This window comes from Cebus imitator, unplaced genomic scaffold (assembly GCF_001604975.1).
Source record: "Cebus imitator isolate Cc_AM_T3 unplaced genomic scaffold, Cebus_imitator-1.0 Scaffold32, whole genome shotgun sequence".
Classification (NCBI taxonomy): domain Eukaryota; kingdom Metazoa; phylum Chordata; class Mammalia; order Primates; family Cebidae; genus Cebus; species Cebus imitator.
The window spans coordinates 5145055-5164437 of NW_016107347.1; the positions used below are offsets into that span (position 1 = coordinate 5145055).

The following is a 19383-nucleotide window of genomic DNA, read 5'->3' on the forward strand; positions in this document are numbered from 1 at the left end:
TGGGATTATGGGCGTGAGCCACCGTGCTCACCCTAAATACTATTTACCAAGGTGAAATGGTAAACCTTAAAGCGAATGCATGTGTAAGTTAGAATACCTTATTACGGACTTAGGATCTCCCAGGTGTACACAAGATGGTACTTCAGGATGTGAAAAAAGCATTAGAGATGCTACTTATATTCATTTTCACCTAAAAATAAATTAAGCTTTACTAAATATTTTAAAGCTTAATTTATTTCACCTAAAAATCCTTGCTTAATTTAATGTGAATAGAATTGACAAATAAGTATTTTACATTCCAATGAGGAAGACAAGTAAACAAGCAAATAAGTAATAGAATTTCAGATAAATGATAAATTCTATGGAGAAAATATAGCAGGGTGAGGATGTAGAAAAGCATTTTGAGAAAGGAGTTTTATTTCAGATAGAATGAACAGGGAAGGTGAAAATTGAGTAGAAATAGAAAATGAGAGGAAGAAGTGATGGTGGCCTGGTTTAGTGTGTTAACAGTAAAGATGATAAGTGCTGGGACTTAGATTTGTTAAAGGTGGAGCTAACAGGAATTGCCATTGGGTTAGTTATGGGAATTACACCTGGGGTCATGTAGCTGTGGCAAATAAAACCTCCAGTAGTACCCATGACAATCAGTGAACAGCAAAGAAAAAGAAGTGTAGTCATTTGGAAGGTTTTATGAATACTGTGGATAACCAACCATGTAACACAACCATGAAGTTAGCATTATTCTGTCTGAATATAATCTGTACTATATCAGCTGTCATTTTTCATTCTTTCATTTTAAAAAACCTGAAAAAAATTCCATGACAAATATCTCTACAAACTTGATAGACCTGTGAAAGAATTAAATTTATTTTTTAAATAATCTTACATATTTCTTGATTTGCCAATAGGTGCGATAATGGCTTGAGAAATTTATGTGTTATGAGCAATATTAAAATACATGCTATACAAGGCTTTTTAAAGTTTCTTTGCTATTTTGGGAACCATTTTTCATTACTTATAAGGCTGTTTCCTCTGATAGGAATGAGATAAAAGGCTGGTATCCTGTATGTGCTTGCTTTGAAGATTTGTTATTCAAGAACAGTCACCAAGAGGTTTGAAAAGTAGAAACCTGTGTGACACTTACTTTTTTTCTCTCTATTAGTTTGGTCCTTTATTATTTGTTTTGTTTTGTTTTGTTTTGAGACGGGGTTTCACTCTTGTTACCCAGGCTGGAGTGCGATGGTGCAATCTCGATTCACCACAACCTCCTGGGTTCAAGCAATTCTCCTGCCTCAGCCTCCTGAGTAGCTGGGACTACAGGCATGCGCCGTCATGCCCAGCTAATTTTTGTATTTTTAGTAGAGACGGGGTTTCACCATGTTGACCAGGATGGTCTCGATCTATTGACCTCGTGATCCACCCACCTCGGCCTCCCAAAGTGTTGGGATTATAGGCGTGAGCCACCACACCAGGCCTATTTGTTTTAAAAATACTTTTAGTCACATTTAATGAAGAATCTTATGCAAGATATATTCCTATGGGCTTTATGAAAAATTTATTGAGGCTTTCATTTAAATAATGTGCTAATGTAATAGAAGATTGGAAAAAGCAAATAATGTGAATCATGCAAGTTCCCATCCATCTTCCTGAGCAGAATTTATGTTGTTCATTTTTTTTCCTGACACAAGCTTTAGCATCCTCTGCTATAACAAGTTCAGGAGTGATAGTCTGAGATTTAGGTTTACTCTAGGTCTTCTGAGACAGCATTGCAGCATTTACTTATCACTACTCATGCTATCTCCCTTTCGGTCTCATCCCTGACTTTCCTCTCTTTCTAAGTATCTCCAGGAAGAATGAGTGTTAAGATTCTTAAGGTCATGGCAAAGACATGCACAAGTATTTGTTGTAAAGTAAATTCAGAATTGGAAAACCATAACAATATGCAAATAGGTATAATAAAAGCACACAGAGGGAGAAATGCCAGATGTAGGTGATGGGGAGGAAGGCAGCAAATCACACTGCCACGTGTATACTTATGCAACAATTTTGCATGTTCTTCACATGTACCCCAAAACCTAAAATGCAATAAAATAAATAAATGGGGAAAAGAAAAAAAAAAGCACACAGAAGGAGCAATTAACTCTGGGGAAAGGGCTAAGGAAGCTTTCACAGAAAAACTTTCAACTGATCTTGAAAGTACATGGTGTATTCAGAGAGAAATTTATAGTAGCTGTCATTTATTGAGCAGTTACTATATTCCAGTTACTGTCTTAAACACTTTATTTACTTTATCTCATACTTAATCCTCACAACCTTATAAAATAAATAAGTGTCTGTATCTGTTGTGCCGAAGATGCTAAGGCATGTATTAGTTACTTAACCTCTTGGTGCCTCATTGCCTTATCTGTAAAATGGGATTAACAGTAGTATCTACCTCATGGGGTTGTTACAAGAATTACATGAGTTAATATGGATAAAGTTAGTAGAGCTGTGTCTGGCTCACTTAAGTGCTCAGTAAGTATTGGTAATATTGTGATCATTCTACAGGTAAGAAAACAAGCTTAGAAGTGTTAAGTAATTTGACTAATGATACACAACCAAGAACCAAATCTGGTGGTATTTGAACTCTGTAACTCGAGCATTCTGACTTTGGATTGCTAATAGTTGCAGATTATTTGGTCTTGTTGGAATATATGTAGCTGGTGAGTAAGGCAAGTGGCAAGAGTCAAAGCTTGAATCAGAGGGTGAAAGACCTTATATGTCCTATTAAGGAGTATAGACTTTATCTCTTGCACACCATGAAATATTTACCTGTTTAATTTTATTGGCTGGGTGTGGTGGCTCACACCTGTGAGCAAAAATTAACAAAAATATCCTGCACTTTTAAAGGCTGAGGCAGGTGGATCACTTGAGGGCAGGAGTTCGAGGCCAGCCTGGCCAACATGGTGAAACCCTGTCTCTACCAAAAATATAAAAATTAGCCAGGCATGGGCATGTGCCTGTAATCCCAGCTATTTGGGAGGCTGAGATAGGAGAATCACTTGAATCCAGGAGCTGGAGGTTGCAGTGAGCTGAGATTGTGCCACTGCACTCCAGCCTGGGTGACAGAGCAAGACTCTATTAAAAAAAAAAAAAATATATATATATATATATATATATATATATATAAAATTTACACCAGTTTAGTGGCAAAATTATGATCATATTTTTGTATGCATTATAAAAACACAAGTTTTGTGTACCTGTGACATTTTAAAAAAGCTTTAAAACTGCACAGTTGGCTTTTCCCAATTGTTTCATAAAGATTTGTTGGCTATTGTATTAGTCCATTTTGCGTTGCTATAAAGGAATACCTGAGGCTGAGTAATTTATAAAGAAAAGAGATTTATTTGGTTTCTGGTTCTTCAGGTTTCTGAACAGTTTCAGTGCATTAAGTTGATCTAGCTATAGACCATTTTCTTTGAAGATTGGTGTCTTCGCATCTTTTCTCTGAACTTCTTGCTTAGCACTGAAGTGGTCCTTAATGTCTCTAGAACAGACACTTTCCACAATTTTTTGACCATACCTCATCATAATAAATAAATTTGTGATTGGTCACACACACATGCACACATACACACCCCGAAACAAACATTTCTGAAACAATACTTGCATGCAATGTACTCTGACGTATTATATTCTACACTGTTTTGTTTCACTGATTATTTTAAGACTTCCATTTAGGATATAGAAGGACTTAAAAAGACCTTTGCTCTGATATTAACAAGAACATCCTAGACAAAATTAAAATCATATTTCTCTGGGGCTACTGACTAGCAGTAGATGCAAATAAACGTTGGTAAACTGAATTCCAAACTAAAAATAGCCCCTCATAAATAAGCAGAGAGCCACAGGAACTTTTATACCTGGGACAAGCACATGATCTGGATTTAAGTAGCTCTGACACAGATGGTAAGACTTTATACAGCCAAGGGAAAATCAGACAAGCCTTAGTTAACAGTGTAAACCGTTGAAATTGGAATGTAGATTGGAATCTGGAAGAATCTCAAATGGAAAAACAAACCACTTAGCCCAGGAATTATCTGCTGTGTCCCCTTTCTCCCAAGTTTTGCTAGAAAAGCAGCACTGAAGTAGGACAGGAGAGATACAAAGAAATTGTGTAGTCCCACATATTATGCAGTAATGCCCTGCCAGAGTTGATTACAGAGGTGAACCTAAACTATGTGAAACTGCAGCCACGCTCTTTCCAGCTTAAGTGTTGATAGGATTAAACAGGCAGTGGTGGCCAGGTGGTTCATGCCTGTAATCCCAGCACTTCAGGTTGCTCAAGCCCAGAAGTTCAATATTAGCCTGGGCAACATGGTGAAACCCCATCTGCACGTGCGCGCGCACATACACACACACACATACACACACACACACGCTGCTGCACACCTGTATTCCCAGCTACTTGGGAAGCTAAGGTGGGAGGATGGCCTGAGTGCAGGAGGCAGAGGTTGCAGTGAGGTGACATTGCACCACTGCATTTCAGCCTGGGTGACACAGTGGGCTCTTCTGAAAAAAAAAAAAAAAAAACAGTGTCTTGGGAGTTTAGAGGTTTGACTGATTCCAGATTAATTCCATGTAATAAAACCTGCACTGAGCCTCAGCTCAAATGACTATAGGAGGAACCTGAATGATCATCCTCTCAATTCAATTGCCAGACATTAATCGCCAGAGGAAAGGCTTATAGTCTCAGAAATAAGGAAGACAAAGAAAAAGTACAACTTATCCTCTACTGTTCTTTTATAGATAGTGCCAAGAATATAATTTAAAATTATAAGACACTAAAAGAAACAAAAAAATGTGAATCATAATTAAGAGAAAATATAGTTAATACAAGAAAACTTGACAGTGACCTAGCTGTTAGAATTAACCAACAAGGAGTTTAAGATTATTATAAATATGTTAAATAATATACAGAAAAAAATTAATATAATGAATGAAAAGATGGAGTATTTCAAAATACAAATGGGAATATGAAGAAAAAAAGAACCAAATAGAAAATTAAGAGCTGATAAATATAATAGCTGAAATAAAAATTCTTAGATGGGGTTAGAAATGACTTTGCTCTGTAGAAGAAAAGATTAGTGAACTTGAAGACAGGTAGTCTGTTCAATTATTCAAACTCAAGCAGAGGAAATTAAAAAGCAAAAATGTACACAGAGCAGGAATACCTATGGAGCAATAATAAGTGGTCTAACAATATGTTAACTGGAGTTCTAGAAGGCAAGGAGAGAGAATGGGGCAGGAAAATAAAATTGAATTTGATGGGAAATGTCAACCCAAGATTCAAGAAGCTCTGCAAACCTCATATAGGATAAATATAAAGAAAACCACACTTAGGCTTATTATAGTTAAATCGCTGAAAAGCAAATATTAAAAGAAAATCTTAAAAACAGAGAAAACAATTCATATCATGTACAGGGGCGCTAACATAAGAATGGCTGCTAACTTCTCATTAGAAACAGTAACTAAGTCAAAAGAATGACAACCTTAAACTAATTAAAAGAAAATATTGTCAACTTAGAATTCTATATTTGGCAAAATTATTCTCCAAAACTGAAGGTGAAATAACTATTTTAGATTGTGAATGGAGAAAATTTGCTACAAGCAAATCTCTATTGCAAGAAATACCAAAGGAAGTACAAGAATGCAGTGATTAATCATAATTTACAGATGAGAAAACGGAAACCAAGAAAAGTAAAGTGACTTTCCTAAGGTTATACAGCTAATAAATTGCAAGGTTAGGACTAAACTCCATGTTTTCTGATTTCAAGTCCAGTGCTCTTGGTTTAGCGAACAGTAGAGCCTGTTGAGTGGAAAACCAATGGAGTAGTCATATTCAGGTCTGAATCCAGCTCCACCAGCTGTTGGGACTTTCGACTATTGGAAAAGTCATTTATCTTCATTTTTCACATGCAAAATATGGCATGGAGAGATTAATATCTATATGGTTGAGGGGAGGACTGTAATACTTGTTCAAGTACTTTGCACATTGTAGGCCTAAAATAAATATTAGTTCTTTTCCTCTGTCTGTATACTATGTTAGTTTTTTTCTTTTTTCAATCAATAGAATTTTTTTTAAGAGGTCATCTTTCCCAGAAATTTAAACTTTAGCCTTATCTCTTTTCTGAAATAAGCCATCCTTATGATACCAATAATGGTTCTATTTCCTTTTGGCTAGCTGAGTAGTTGGAATCCTTTTGGCACGATTTTCTTCAGATAAACAGTTATCCTGGCACTGAATCTGAAACTGGTATTATATACATATATATATGCATACATATGTATGCATATATATATGTACACACACACAAATATATGTATACATATACATATATAAGCAAATCAAACCATAAACAAATATACAGAAAGAATACTATATGATGACTAAGTGGGATTTACACCAGAATGCAAGGTTGCTTTAACATTGAAAGTCACCATATTTGTGGGATAAAGAAAGCTATGTGATTATCTTAATAGATGCAGAAAAAGCATTTGAAAAAAATTTACACTTTCAGCAAATCAGAAATAGAAGAGAATTTCCACAATCTGATAAAGTATCTATAAATAACAAACCCACTGCAGATATTACAATGAGTGATAAAAGACTAAATACGTTTTCCTTAAGAATGGGAAAAAGGCAAGGATGTCTCCTCTTACCACTTTTATTCAACATTGTAAAAGAAGACAAAGGCCAGGTGTGGTGGCTCATGGCTGTAATCTTAACACTTTGGGAGGCCAAGGAGGGCAGAAGGCTTGAGCTGAGGAGTTTGAGACCAGCATGGGTAAGTGGTGAATCCAGCCTCTACACAAAATACAAAAATTAGCCAGGCATGGTGGTGAGCGCCTGTAGTTTCAGCTATTCAGGAGACTAAGGTGAGCATCGGGGAGGACTGCTTAAGTCTGGGAGATTGAGGCTGCAGTGAGCAGATCTTGCCACTCCAGCCTGGGTGGTAGAATGAAACCCTGTCTCAAACAACAACTACAACAAAAACCTAATGAATAAAGCAAGAAAAACTATGTAAAATGCGTAGAGACTGTAAAAGAAGTAAAGCTGTTCTTTTTTTCTGTAAACAACGTGATTGTAAATGTGGAAATTCCTAAGATATCTATATTACAAGATAAGAGAATTCATAAGATAATTTAGCAAGGTCAGAATACATGGTCAGTGTACAAGAATTAATTGTGCTTCTATACACTAAGAATAAACAATTGGAAAATGAAATTTAAAATAACATGTACAACAGCATAAAAGCATGAAATATTGGCTGGGCATGGTGGCTCATGCCTGTAATCCCAGCACTTTGGGAGGTCAAGGCAGGCAGATCACTTGAGGTCAGGAGTTTGAGAACAGCCTGGGCAACATGGTGAAATCCCATCTTTATTAAAAAAAAAAAAAAAAAAAGCAGAAAAAAACTTAGCTGGGTGTGGTGGTGCACACCTGTAGTCCCAGCTACTCAGGAGGCTGAGGCACTAGAATCCCTTGAACTTGGGAGGTGTTCAAGGGATTCAAGAAAGAAAAGAAAAAGAAATACTTAGTGATTCAAGATGTGTACACTGAAAACCACAAGCCAATGCAGAGAAAAAAATAAAGAATAACTACATAGAAAGATATTATACATTAATGTACTGGAATATTCCATTTTTTTTGAGACAGGGTGTTGCTGTGTCGCCCAGGGTGGAGTGCAGTGGTGCGATCTCAGCTCAATGCAGCCTCAACCTCTGGGTTCAAGTAATTCTTGTGCTTCAGTCTCCCAAGACTGCAGGTGTGTGCCACATACCTGGCTAATTTTTATATTTTTAAAAGAGACTAAAATGAGGTTTCACCATGTTGCCCGTTGAGCTCCTAGCCTCAAGTGATACGCCTCCCTTGGCCTCCCAAACTGCTAGGATTACAGGCGTGAGCCACTGGGCCTGGCTAGGAATATTCGATTTTGTTACAATAAAAAATTATCTCTAAATTGATCTATAGATTCAACACAATCCCAATCAGAATCATAGCAGGCATTGCTGTAGAAATTGACAAGTCAATTTTCAAATTTATAAGGAAAGGCAAAGAATCTAGAATAGCCTAAAGAATTTTCAAAAAGAAGAATAAAGCTGATGGGCATACACTACCTGATTTTAAGACTTATAAAACTGCAGTAATCACAACAATGTATATTAATTGACAGGACAGACGAAAGGATCAGCAGAAGACCAGAGTCCAGAAATGACCCTACATTTATATAGTCAATTGATTTCCACAAAGCTGGGGAAGAATAACCTTCTCAATAAATGGCATTGAAACAAATAGGTATCTATCTGGGAAAAAAAAGAACCTCAACCTTTCCTCATAACATTTACAAAATTTAAGTTTTTAACCTAACTACTAAGAGCTAAAACCACAAACTTTCTAGAATAAAAAAACTTCATGACTTTGAGGAAGAAAAAGATGTCTTAGAACAGAAAACACATTAACCATAAAGAGAAAGAATTGATACACTGGACTTCATTAAAATTAAAACCTGCTCACTTAAGACATTGGCTTAAAAATGAAATGGAGCTTGGTGCAGTGGCTCATGCCTGTAATCCCAGCACTTTGGGGGGGTCCAGGTGGGAGGATTGCTTGAGCCCAGGAATCTGAGACCAGCCCTGGCCACCTCCACCTCCTGAGTACAAGCAATCTCCTCCCTCAGCCTCCCAAGTAGCTGGGATTATAGGCATGTTTCACCAGGCTTGGCTAATTGCTGTATTTTTAGCAGAGATAGGGTTTCGCCATGTTGGCCAGACTGGTCTTGAACTCCTGACCTCAGGTGATTTACCCACCTTGGCCTCCCAAAGTGCTGGGATCACAGGCACGTGCCACCACACTCAGCTTAGATTATAGACATTTTACACGTTACATTGATGAGTGTCTGGATTTAGTTGTCTTCATGTAACAATTATTGAATTTTGTTTTTGTGGGCACTTGAATTTCATATGAATCCACTTAATCCTTGTTAGGGTTGCTCTAAGATAGCCTTTATGCTGGGGTTAATTTCGTCCTACTGGTAAACCATTGCTTCTTGTTTCTCTACGAAATTACCTGGGTGTTCAATGAGGGTGCTCTGCTGTTGTTGGACTTTGAATGTTTCCCAGAGCTGGGTGAACCCTGGGTTAGCTTAAAAATCTCCCTTAGTTTTTCTTTCCCCACAAGTTTTTTGTTGTCCAGCCTCACATAGTATTACCCTATGCATTAGCAGCTTAGTATTCACCCAAAGATTCAAGAGGACTCTATGTAGATTTCTGGAGATTTTTCTCTTTGTTGCCCTCTTTTCTGATACTGTGCCCCCAAAATTCCATTTGCCTCAGCCTCTCCATATTCCAATCTCGTTATCCTCAACTCAGCAAGGTTGCCTTGTCTGTTTGGGTTCCCCCTCCTGACCCTACTTTCTGGAGTCTCCAGGGAGAAAGCTGGGCCATCATAGGACCTGCCTCATTTTACTCAAGTTTTCTTTCAGAGATCACAGTCCTAAGCTGTCTGTTACCCAGTATCTGAAAGCACTTATTTTATATCTTTTATATGTATATTATATATATATTTTATAAATTTTTTCAGTTTTATACTTATTGGTGTGGGAAAAGCAAGCCTAATTCAGCTACTCCATCACGGCCAGAAGTGAAGTTTCCTTTCATCAGTTTTCTTTTTAATTGAGGTAAAATTCACTTAACACGAAATTAACCATTTTAAAGTGTACCCCTTCATCAGTTTGTAAATCAGCTTTTAGAATGTTCCAAATTCTTCCAAGTTATTTTTCCAGATACTTATATATAATCAAATAAAATATTTTAAAAGATTTGGAGTGAGAAACTTGCCCTATCCAAGACTTGAATTAGTAAAATAGAGCATCACTCATTCAGGTAGGCTTGCATATGAAAAGAAAAAAAAAAAAAAGAAAAATAGAGCATCAGTATTCTCTTTCCCAAAGAGAATTTAATTTACTGGAGTGAATTCAGATTGGTTTCTCTTAATATGTTAAAAACACAGAATTCTATATATAATAGGTTATGTTATAAATTCTATTTTAAGCTGATAAACTACAGTTGATATATTTCTTGGATGAAAATAAATACACAGAAAAGCAATAACAATAAAAACAAAGGGACGTGATTAAGAGTTACTCCAAGTATGCTGTTTGAGTATGCTTCTAAAAATCATGCTTGGCCGGGCACGGTGGCTCACGCCTATAATGCCAGCACTTTAGGAGGCTGAGGCAGGAGAATCACCCAAAGTCAGGAGTTCAAGACTCGGCTGACCAACATGGCAAAACCCAGTCTCTACTAAAAATATAAAAAGTTAGCTGAGCATGGTGGCAGGTGCCTGTAATCCCAGCTACTCAGAAGGCTGAGGCAGGATAATCACTTAAACCTGGGAGGCGGAGGTTACAATGAGCTGAGGTTTCGCCACTGCCCTCCAGCTTGGGCAACAAGAGCGAAACTTCATCTCAAAAAAGAAAAAAACTCATGCTTGAGTTTTTATGTTTACGCTTCTATTGTTTTTGCGAGAAACTGAATTACTGCTGCTGTTTCTTTAGTTGAGATTGAACATTGTGGTTATGTTTGCTTTACCTTCTCTTTTTGTGAGTCCTGCCTGACTTCAGTAGTTTTTAATAGCTGGAAAAGTCTCTGACTCATTTTGTGTTATTAAAAGAAAAAACAATTTTTTTTTTTTTTTTTTTTGAGATGGAGTTTCACTCTTGTTGCCCAGGCTGGAGTACAATGGCACGATCTCAGCTCACTGCAACCTCTGCCTCCTGGGTTCAAGCGATTCTCTTTTCTTAGCCTCCCAAGTAGCTTGGATTACAGGCATGTGCCACCACACCCGGCTAATTTTTTTTTTTGTATTTAATAGAGACAGGGTTTCACCATGTTAGTCAGGCTAGTCGTGAACTCTTGACCTCAGGTGATCCACCCACCTTGGCCTCCCAAAGTGCTGGGATTACAGGTGTGTACCACCATGCCCACACAGTGATTTTTTAAATTGTTGAAGCTGTTAGATTTTCTCAACCTCTGTTTCTGTTAGAACTGTTAAAGCAAACTTGAGAAAGCAATTTCTAGGACAAGTATGCAAATCAGTTGGGTTTAGGAAGTTTTCAAAAGATGAATCTTGGGAGAGATCTAGGATTTGAATATTGGGCCAGCACTTAGGAGTTAGGATGCCTACCAGTAGTGGAGGTTAAGGCAAGAAACTGGGAAAATGAGGAATGGGATGGGTAAGATCTCGCAGGCTGGAAGAGCCATGGGAGAGGAGGCACTGAGGAGCAAGGTGGCTCAGAATATAGTTAGGTTAAAGGGACAAATGGGAGGTTTGTGTCATAAAACAATTGAGGTGAGCAATTCTTATTTTTGGATGGGACAAAAATCACAACCTGTATGTAAGAACAGGCAAGCCACATAATAAAGGGTGTAAGTTCATGTGGCAAAAATTGAAACTGTGAAATCAGCTCTAAGATAGATTTTCTGTGTTATCAGTATAGTCATAGATCTAGTTAAAATTCATTGAAGTGTTTTTATCTTTGAAATAGTTCATTTTTTGAAAGCTATAATGTATTAAAGCATACATTTGGGAGAAAGTAAACAATTTTTTAGTAATGTCTTACGCTGCTGTGCTGCTCTGTTCAACTGAAACAGCATCAGTACACATCATTTATATTTGTATGTGTATTCCATAGACTTAGCCATTGGTTGCCAGTCATTTGCCTTTTACCTTTTTTTCTTTTTTGAGTTGGGGTCTCACTCCATCACCCAGGCTAGATTGCATGCTGTGATCATAACTCACTGCAGCCTCCAACATCTGGGCGTAAGCAGTCCTTCTGCCTCAGCCTCCCAACCTGTAGCTGGGACTACAGGCACAGGCCACCTTGCACAGCTAATTTTATTTATTTATTTATTTATTTATTTATTTATTTATTTGGTAGAGCTGAAATCTCACTATATTGCCTAGGCTGGTCTCAAACTCCTGGCCTCAAGTGATGCTCCTGCCTCAACATCCCAAAGTCCTGGGATGACAAGTATGAGCTACCATACCCAGCCATGTTGCCAGTAATTTTCAAGTTAAAATTTTTTTTAGCCCTGACAATTTTCATCTTTTTCTCCTCAATTTGAGCCATTCACACTTAAAACACATTAACCAGGGAAGAATAAATAATGGTTAACAAGGATCACCAGAAACCTCTAGGAACCTCCCAGGAGCCAGAGAAAAAAGTCCTGTCTTGTCTATAGTGAAGAAAACCCAAGTCTCAAGGACATCCTAAAATCCCAGGAATTTCCTATAAATATTGGAAGTAAGAAAAGAATTTTCAGTTTTAATATTCAATAGTAGCAGATTAGATCTTTAAATTGTATATGTTAGTGTCTTTTATTAAGAGTTCTGTGCAACAGTTTTGATATTTTTGGCTTTGGGCATGGTTTTTTTTTTTTTTTTTTTTTTTTTTTTTTACATCAGACCATCACCAAAGTTTTTTTGCTGGCAAAGCTGTTTCCCCACAAATTTGTAGGTAGGAATGGTTTAAATGAAAGTTGATGGAAGTCTTAGCAGTTGCTCTGCCAAGAATAACGTTTGTGTGTGCTTTATGTATGTATAAGTTTTGGTCAGCTGTACTGACAGAGCAGGGCTTAGATATTTTCCTGCCTGTTAATCAACGCCACACAGACAAAGCTCAAGGAAGGATGATCCCTGCCTCAGGAAGTTTTGAATCAGTTGCTATTTATAACAAGTATATAGCAGAACTTGAGATCAGATCTTTACTCAGTAGGAAAAATTTTCTGCTGAATTTTCACATATGAGGAAACAGTTTATGGGCCTGAGTAAAGCCTCTGTGTGAAAGGAAGGAATATGACAATGGCTGTATTTGTGTTGATTTGGGTCAAGGGTGTGGTAGCAGAGATGTGGGAAGTCCAGTCATCAGTGACAAAATAGATTATTACATTTTAAAGCAACTGATGGTTAATGGGAACCTTGAGTTGTCTTTAGTGTGTATGGAATCCTGTGTTGCTAATAGTAAAGTTGAAATAGGCTATGTGATGGATTGATATTATCAATCAACATGGGACGGAGGAGGAAGTTGGCTATCAATGTGTTTCCATGCTAATTGGCTCTTGATGTAGACATATAAATTTTGGGGGGGTTTGAGATGTAAATATATATATATATATATATATATATATATATATATATATATATATATATATATATATATATATATGTGTGTGTATGTATATATGCTCCTTATAATATTTCATTACTCCTTGTTTCAGTAAGAGAAGCTTTCATAAAGAATTAATTTATGGCCAGGTGTGGTGGCTCATGCCTGTAATCCCAGGACTTTGGGAGGCCAAAGGGGTGGATTGCTTGAACTCAGGAAGTTCAAGACCAGCCTGGTCAACATGGAGAAACTCCATCTCTACCAAAAATACAAAAACTTAGCTGGGTGTGGTGGCATGTACCTGTAGTCACAGCTACTCAGGAGGCTGAGGTGGAAGAATCACTTGAACCTGGTAGACAGAGCCTGCAGTGAGCCAAGATTGCCACCACCGCATGCCAGCCTGAGTGACAGATCAAGACCATCTCCAAAAAAAAAAAAAAGAATTAATGTATTACAAAATAATAATGTATAGTACTATGTATAATCTCTTATAAAACCTCATTCTACCTAACTTTAGGAATTCAAATATGGCAGAACATTAAAGCTGACAGTTTGAAGCAATATCATAAATAATGTTTTGGTATTATTATCTCACCATCTTAGGAGTCCCTTTATGTAGTTGAATTGCTTAATAGATGACAGGTACATTTTTACATATGCAGTGTATATGAATTATGTAAGGGTAGGTGGGCAATGTTTTAGTGGAGTTTTAAATTAGGAAATTATAAAATGTGTTAACATATTTTTGTGTCATTTTAATAGGATTATTCAAGATAAGATTGTAGCCATTTTCAACAGGGATCACAGATCAAAATTGTTCTTTTAAAAAAGAGATTTACAAGTTAAACATGAAGGGAAAATACTGGAATCATTTGGATTGTGACAGGATAAAGAATACAATATTTCACAGTTACTTGTAATGGCAACTTTGTAAGATTCATCACTTGTCATTCACCAGTTGGGAACATGGATGTTGGTTTCTCTCGTACTGCTGTTCAGACACTGTCAAGAAGCCACTGCAAAAACATCAAACAAAAAATTTCTCAGTGGGAAGGAAGGGCTAATGGTATATCTAATCCAGAAAAGTGGTATCCAAAGGACTTTGGAGTGAGATATAACTGTCACCAAGAGATCCTTCCTAAGAAAAATCCTGTTGCTGAGAAAAAGAGCAAAAACTTGGATGTAACCAGCTGTGAGAATGTGGGTCTAGATATAAATGAAGATACCAAAAGCCATGATCGAAGTGATAATGATAGTAAGAGATATGAATATGGTGATACACGCTTCTTTAAAAATGAATCCGAATCTAACTGTGTATGTTCTCGGGTCAAAGAAATTGAAAGCTCTAAAGAAGATGTCTTGGATTCAGAGACTTCATTACCTCCAGAAAACTTCTATACCTCACAAATACTGTGGAAGAAAATAGAAGCACTTCCCCCAGATAAACTCTTAAATTTGGCTTTAGAACATTGTGACTCTTCAGAAAAAGAACTGAACTTCAGAGTTTTGGATAGTTCATATGGAATAACCAAGAGCTTAGAAAATATTTACTCTGAACCTGAGGGGCAAGAATGTGGACCTTCTATAAATCCTTTGCCAAAACCTCGTCGGACATTCAGATATTTATCCGAATCTGGTGTTATGCCACATAAAGAAAGAAACTGTGACAAAAAATACTGTGAAAATCATTCTTGTGCACAATCTTCTTTGGCCTCTTCTCAGGAATCTGAACCAAAGAAATATGGTGGAAAAATCAGAGGAAGATCTAAAAGGTATGTTTTTATCCTACAGATAATGATTTGTAGGTATTTTCCTTATGGGATTATTGAGCTGCTTTTTCCTTTTCAAACCAGTTTCCATTTCCCAGCTTAGGTGATAGCCCTGATTTGAACATACAGGTATTGATTAATGTGGAAGGAAAATAAGAAGAGAAAAAAGTAGAAATGTAGTAATGTCTAAGATAATCTATCGACATAAGAGCATCAGAACACCTTCCATTTTATTAATATATCTTTAAGAATCTGGCCCAGCACCAGTGTGGTAGCCCACTCTGGTAATCCCAGCACTTTGGGAGGCTGAGGCTGCCAGTTCACTTGAGGTCAGAGGTTCAAGACCAGCCTGGCTGACATGGTGAAACCCCATCTCAACTAAAAATACAAAATTAGCCGGGCATGGTGGTGTGTGCTATAGTTTCAGCTACTCAGGAGGCTGAGGCAGAAGAACTGCTTGAACCTGGGAGGCTGAGCTTACAGTGAGCTGAGATTGTGCCACTGCACTCCAGCCTGGGTGACAGAGCAAGACTCAGACTCAATTAAAAAAAAAAAAAATCTGTAGGAGCTGGGTGTGATAACTCAATCCCAGCACTTTCGGAGGCCAGGGCAGGAGGATCACTTGAGGCCAGGAGTTCAATACCAGCCAAACATCAGACAGGGCAACATAGTGAGACCCTGTCCCTAAAAAGAAAAAAAAAGCCAGGTGTGGTGATGTGCGCCTGCTTGTCCTATCTACTTGGAGTATCACTTGAGCCCAGGAGATCAAGGCTGCAGTGAGCCGTGATCACTTCACTGCACTCCAGTCTGGGCAACAGAATGAGACCCTGCCTCTAAAATTAAATTAAATTGAAACTTAATTCAAGAAAATCTGTAAGGAAGCAGCTACATTCTTCCACTTCATTTAGGGCATGCTGGCCTCAGCCCCACTTTTCCTTACAGAGTGAACTTAATAAAGGAACCCAATGAAGAATATGAATCTGATTGGCTGCAGGCATCCAGTTTTCTCATGGTGTATATAAGGCATCAGCCTACTTCATTATTCTTAGATCTCTGATAAAACATCTTTATAATTTTGCACACAAGTTCTGTACTTATTTATTTCTGCCTCCCGTACCAGTTTAAAGAAGATTAGAGTTTTCTGTAATCCTAGCACCTTGGGAGGCCAAGGCAGGCAGATCACCTGAGATCAGGAGTTCAAGACCACCCTGGCTAACATGGTGAAACCTCGTCTCTACTAAAAATAAAAAAATTAACCGGGCATCGTGGCATGCGCCTATAATCCCAACTACTTGGGGGGTTGAGACTTGAGAATCACTTGAACCTGGGAGGCACAGGTTTCAATGAGCCAAAATTGTGCCACTGCATTCTAGCCTGGGCGACAGACTGAGATTCCATCTCAAAAGCTAATAATAATAAAACAGGCCAGGTGCAGTGGCTCACACCTGTAATCCCAACACTTTGGAAGAGTGAGGCAGGTGGATCCCAAGGTCAAGATCAAGACCATCCTGGTCAACATGGTGAAATCTTGTCTCTACTAAATACAAAACTTAGCTGGGTGGCGCACACCTGTAGTCCCAGCTACTCAAGAGGCTGAGGAAGGAGAATTGCTTGAAGCTGGGAGGCAGAGGTTGCAGGCAGCAGAGATCGTGCCACTGCACTCCAGCCTGCTGACAGAGTGAGACTCTGTTTCAAAAATAAATACACTGGGGTCTGTTGGGGGGAAATAGGGGAGGGACAGTGAGGGGAGGGGAGTTGGGGAGAGGTAGCTAGATGTGGGTGATGGGGAGGAAGGCAGCAGATCACACTGCCACGTGTGTGCCTATGCAACAATCTTGCATGTTCTTCACATGTACCCCAAAACCTAAAATGCAATAAAATAAATAAATAAATAATAATCAAATAAATAAATAATTTTTAAAAAAAATAAAGATTAGCGTTTTGAAAGATATAACCATAAAATATATCTCCTTTCTTAAGGAAATCCTTTGAATTTGAGGATATTCAGCACTTTCGAAATCGGAACTCACAGATGATTCACGAAGAACTTGGAAGAAATTCTGGGTCAGCACTTTATTACACACAGTCTGAGGACAATATCTATGAAGATATCATATGTACGTGTTGACAACTTTGCAATTAAATTTAATGGTTATGTATTTGGTGAAGCCCTTAATTGTAGGATGGTATTTTCTTCTGCAATCAAGCATATATTGCTCTAGGTTTTTCTTTTTAGCGTGGAAACCTTTGGTGTATAAATTATTTTATTCTCTAATGAATTTTACAACTAATGTGATAGACAGCTCAGCTCATAAATATATGTTTGTAATGTAATATTTTGAGAATTCTTTTAGCTGTCTCTGACACATAAATGATTTTATAAGCTTAAAATGCTGTTGCTCTGGAGGCCCCCATCCCTATAGCAATGTAGAATAGGAAAGCTGAACGTAGTTTTTTCTGTCTTTGGTTAGCCGTGGTTATCTTTGCATTTAATTATGTCATGTAAACATTTTTTCAAAAAATTATTTTTTAAGATCCCACCAAAGAAAATCCATATGAAGATATTCCTGTGCAGCCTTTACCTGTGTGGAGATCCCCTTCAGCATGGAGGCTACCACCCCCTAAAAGTGCTTTCAAAGCACCCAAGGTATAACCAGATAATTAATTAAAGAAAGCATTAGAATCTTATTCATGGTATCTACAAAAAGATTATGGTGATTTAACTGGGGCCAGAACTAAGAGGCATTGAAATGTAAGTTTTAATGTTGGTGGTGGTTTTTTTTATTTTTGTTTTGTTTTTTGGGACAGCATACAGCTGCTGCTTCTTTGTTGTTGTTGTCATTGTTGTTTTAACACTTCAAAAATAATTGAATATATATGACTTTAGACAGTCATGAACTTTTCAGTTCACTACAGTTCCCACCTCTCCCTATTCGTCTACATCAACCAATGGCCATTAAATTACCCGCCTATTTCCTGAAAGCATGTGAGATGCCTAGAAGCAAAGGTTCCCTTGAGTTTATGAAAACTGTGAGCCATTGTTTTCTGGGAATTTGATCACCTTGTAGGGGAACTTTGGATTAGAAACCTGAGAAACTTCTTTACAAATGGTGAGAAATAAATTATGTTATCTTCATTTGAAATGATTTTAAATGAAAGATATGTTTCTGGGATAACTTTGACTTTGTATGAGAGCACAGGCATTAACTAGATGATGCTGGCCAGGTATGGTGGCTCACATCTGTAATCCCAGAACTTTGGGAAGCTGAGGTGGGAGGATTGCTTGAGCCCAGGAATTGCAGACCAGCCTGGGCAACCTGGTAAAACCCCATCTCTACAATATATATATACATATATATATATAAATTAGCCAGATGTGGTGACACAGGCCTGTATTTCCAGCTGCTCAAGGGACTGAGGTGGGGGGATCACTTGAGCTTGAGGTCGAGGCTGCAGTGAGCTGTGATCGTGCCACTGCATTCCAGCCTGGGCAGCGAACGAGACCCCATCTCAAACAAACAAACAACAGCAACAAAACTAGGTGATCTTACCAGTATATCTTCTTCTGTTTTAGCTCCCTCCCAAACCTCTATTTTTTCACCGGAAGACTATGGAAGTAAAGAACTCACAAGCTTATTTGCGGTCAAAGCTCACAAAAGATACTACTTTGCCGGTCACTTTAACTGAATGGAAGCTTTTCCGAGCTGGAGAAGTTGCAAACAGAAAAAGGAAAAACCTTCCAAGGGTAAAGATTCCAGTGCTTTCATTCTCTGACTCTTACTTCAGCATTTCCATGAATGAGAATAAGTAAGCTTCAGACCGAAATGAATAATAGGTTAGAACTGTTCTACTGGGATTAGAAGACTTGGAAGGCAGTGTTACATTTAACATTTTTGCTCTTGCTAGAAAAGTGCATGAATGGCTTTTGCCAGAGTTTCTTTATGGATTTGTAAAATTGATTTAGATGGAGGACTTCACTTCAGTTACCTTAGCTCTTAATACAATCGTCTGCCTATTTTAAGGAAGCACCAGAATCTTATATAAAAGGGTGTTCTCTCAGGATGGCTTCAGTGTTGTTCTGATTCACTCATTCATATAATTGCCAAAGTGATTTCAGTTTTGTGCTTTAGTTTACAGATTTTCAGTAATGAAAAATATATGCCATTTATTTGGGGCAAAATTTTCCAAAGAGAAAAAACAAACATAACTATTACTTGGGAATAGAAATTGTGTACTATTACTTGGGAATAGAAAGTCTGTACATCATCTCTGCTAGAAACACTGCAACCAAAATGAAGAAATTGAGATTACGTGCAGACAGACATACTTCTCTCTCTCTTTTTTTTTTCTCATTTATTTACTTATTTTGTAGAGACAGTCTCACTATATTGCCCAGGCTGGTC

General features: G+C 37.7%; 1 protein-coding gene across 2 annotated transcripts in view; it reads left to right on the forward strand.

Annotated features, from left to right (window-relative positions):
• The window catches only part of DENND2C (DENN domain containing 2C), a 77824-nt gene that overhangs the window by 24713 nt on the left and 33728 nt on the right, over window positions 1-19383 (forward strand). For both annotated transcript variants that reach the window (XM_017524236.2, XM_017524235.2), the window contains exons 2-5: window positions 13974-14983; window positions 16961-17097; window positions 17515-17627; window positions 18555-18725. In XM_017524236.2, coding sequence (XP_017379725.1) covers window positions 14178-14983; window positions 16961-17097; window positions 17515-17627; window positions 18555-18725 — 1227 coding nt within the window. In that variant the 5' untranslated portion in view covers window positions 13974-14177. The remainder of the gene's footprint in view (window positions 1-13973; window positions 14984-16960; window positions 17098-17514; window positions 17628-18554; window positions 18726-19383) is intronic.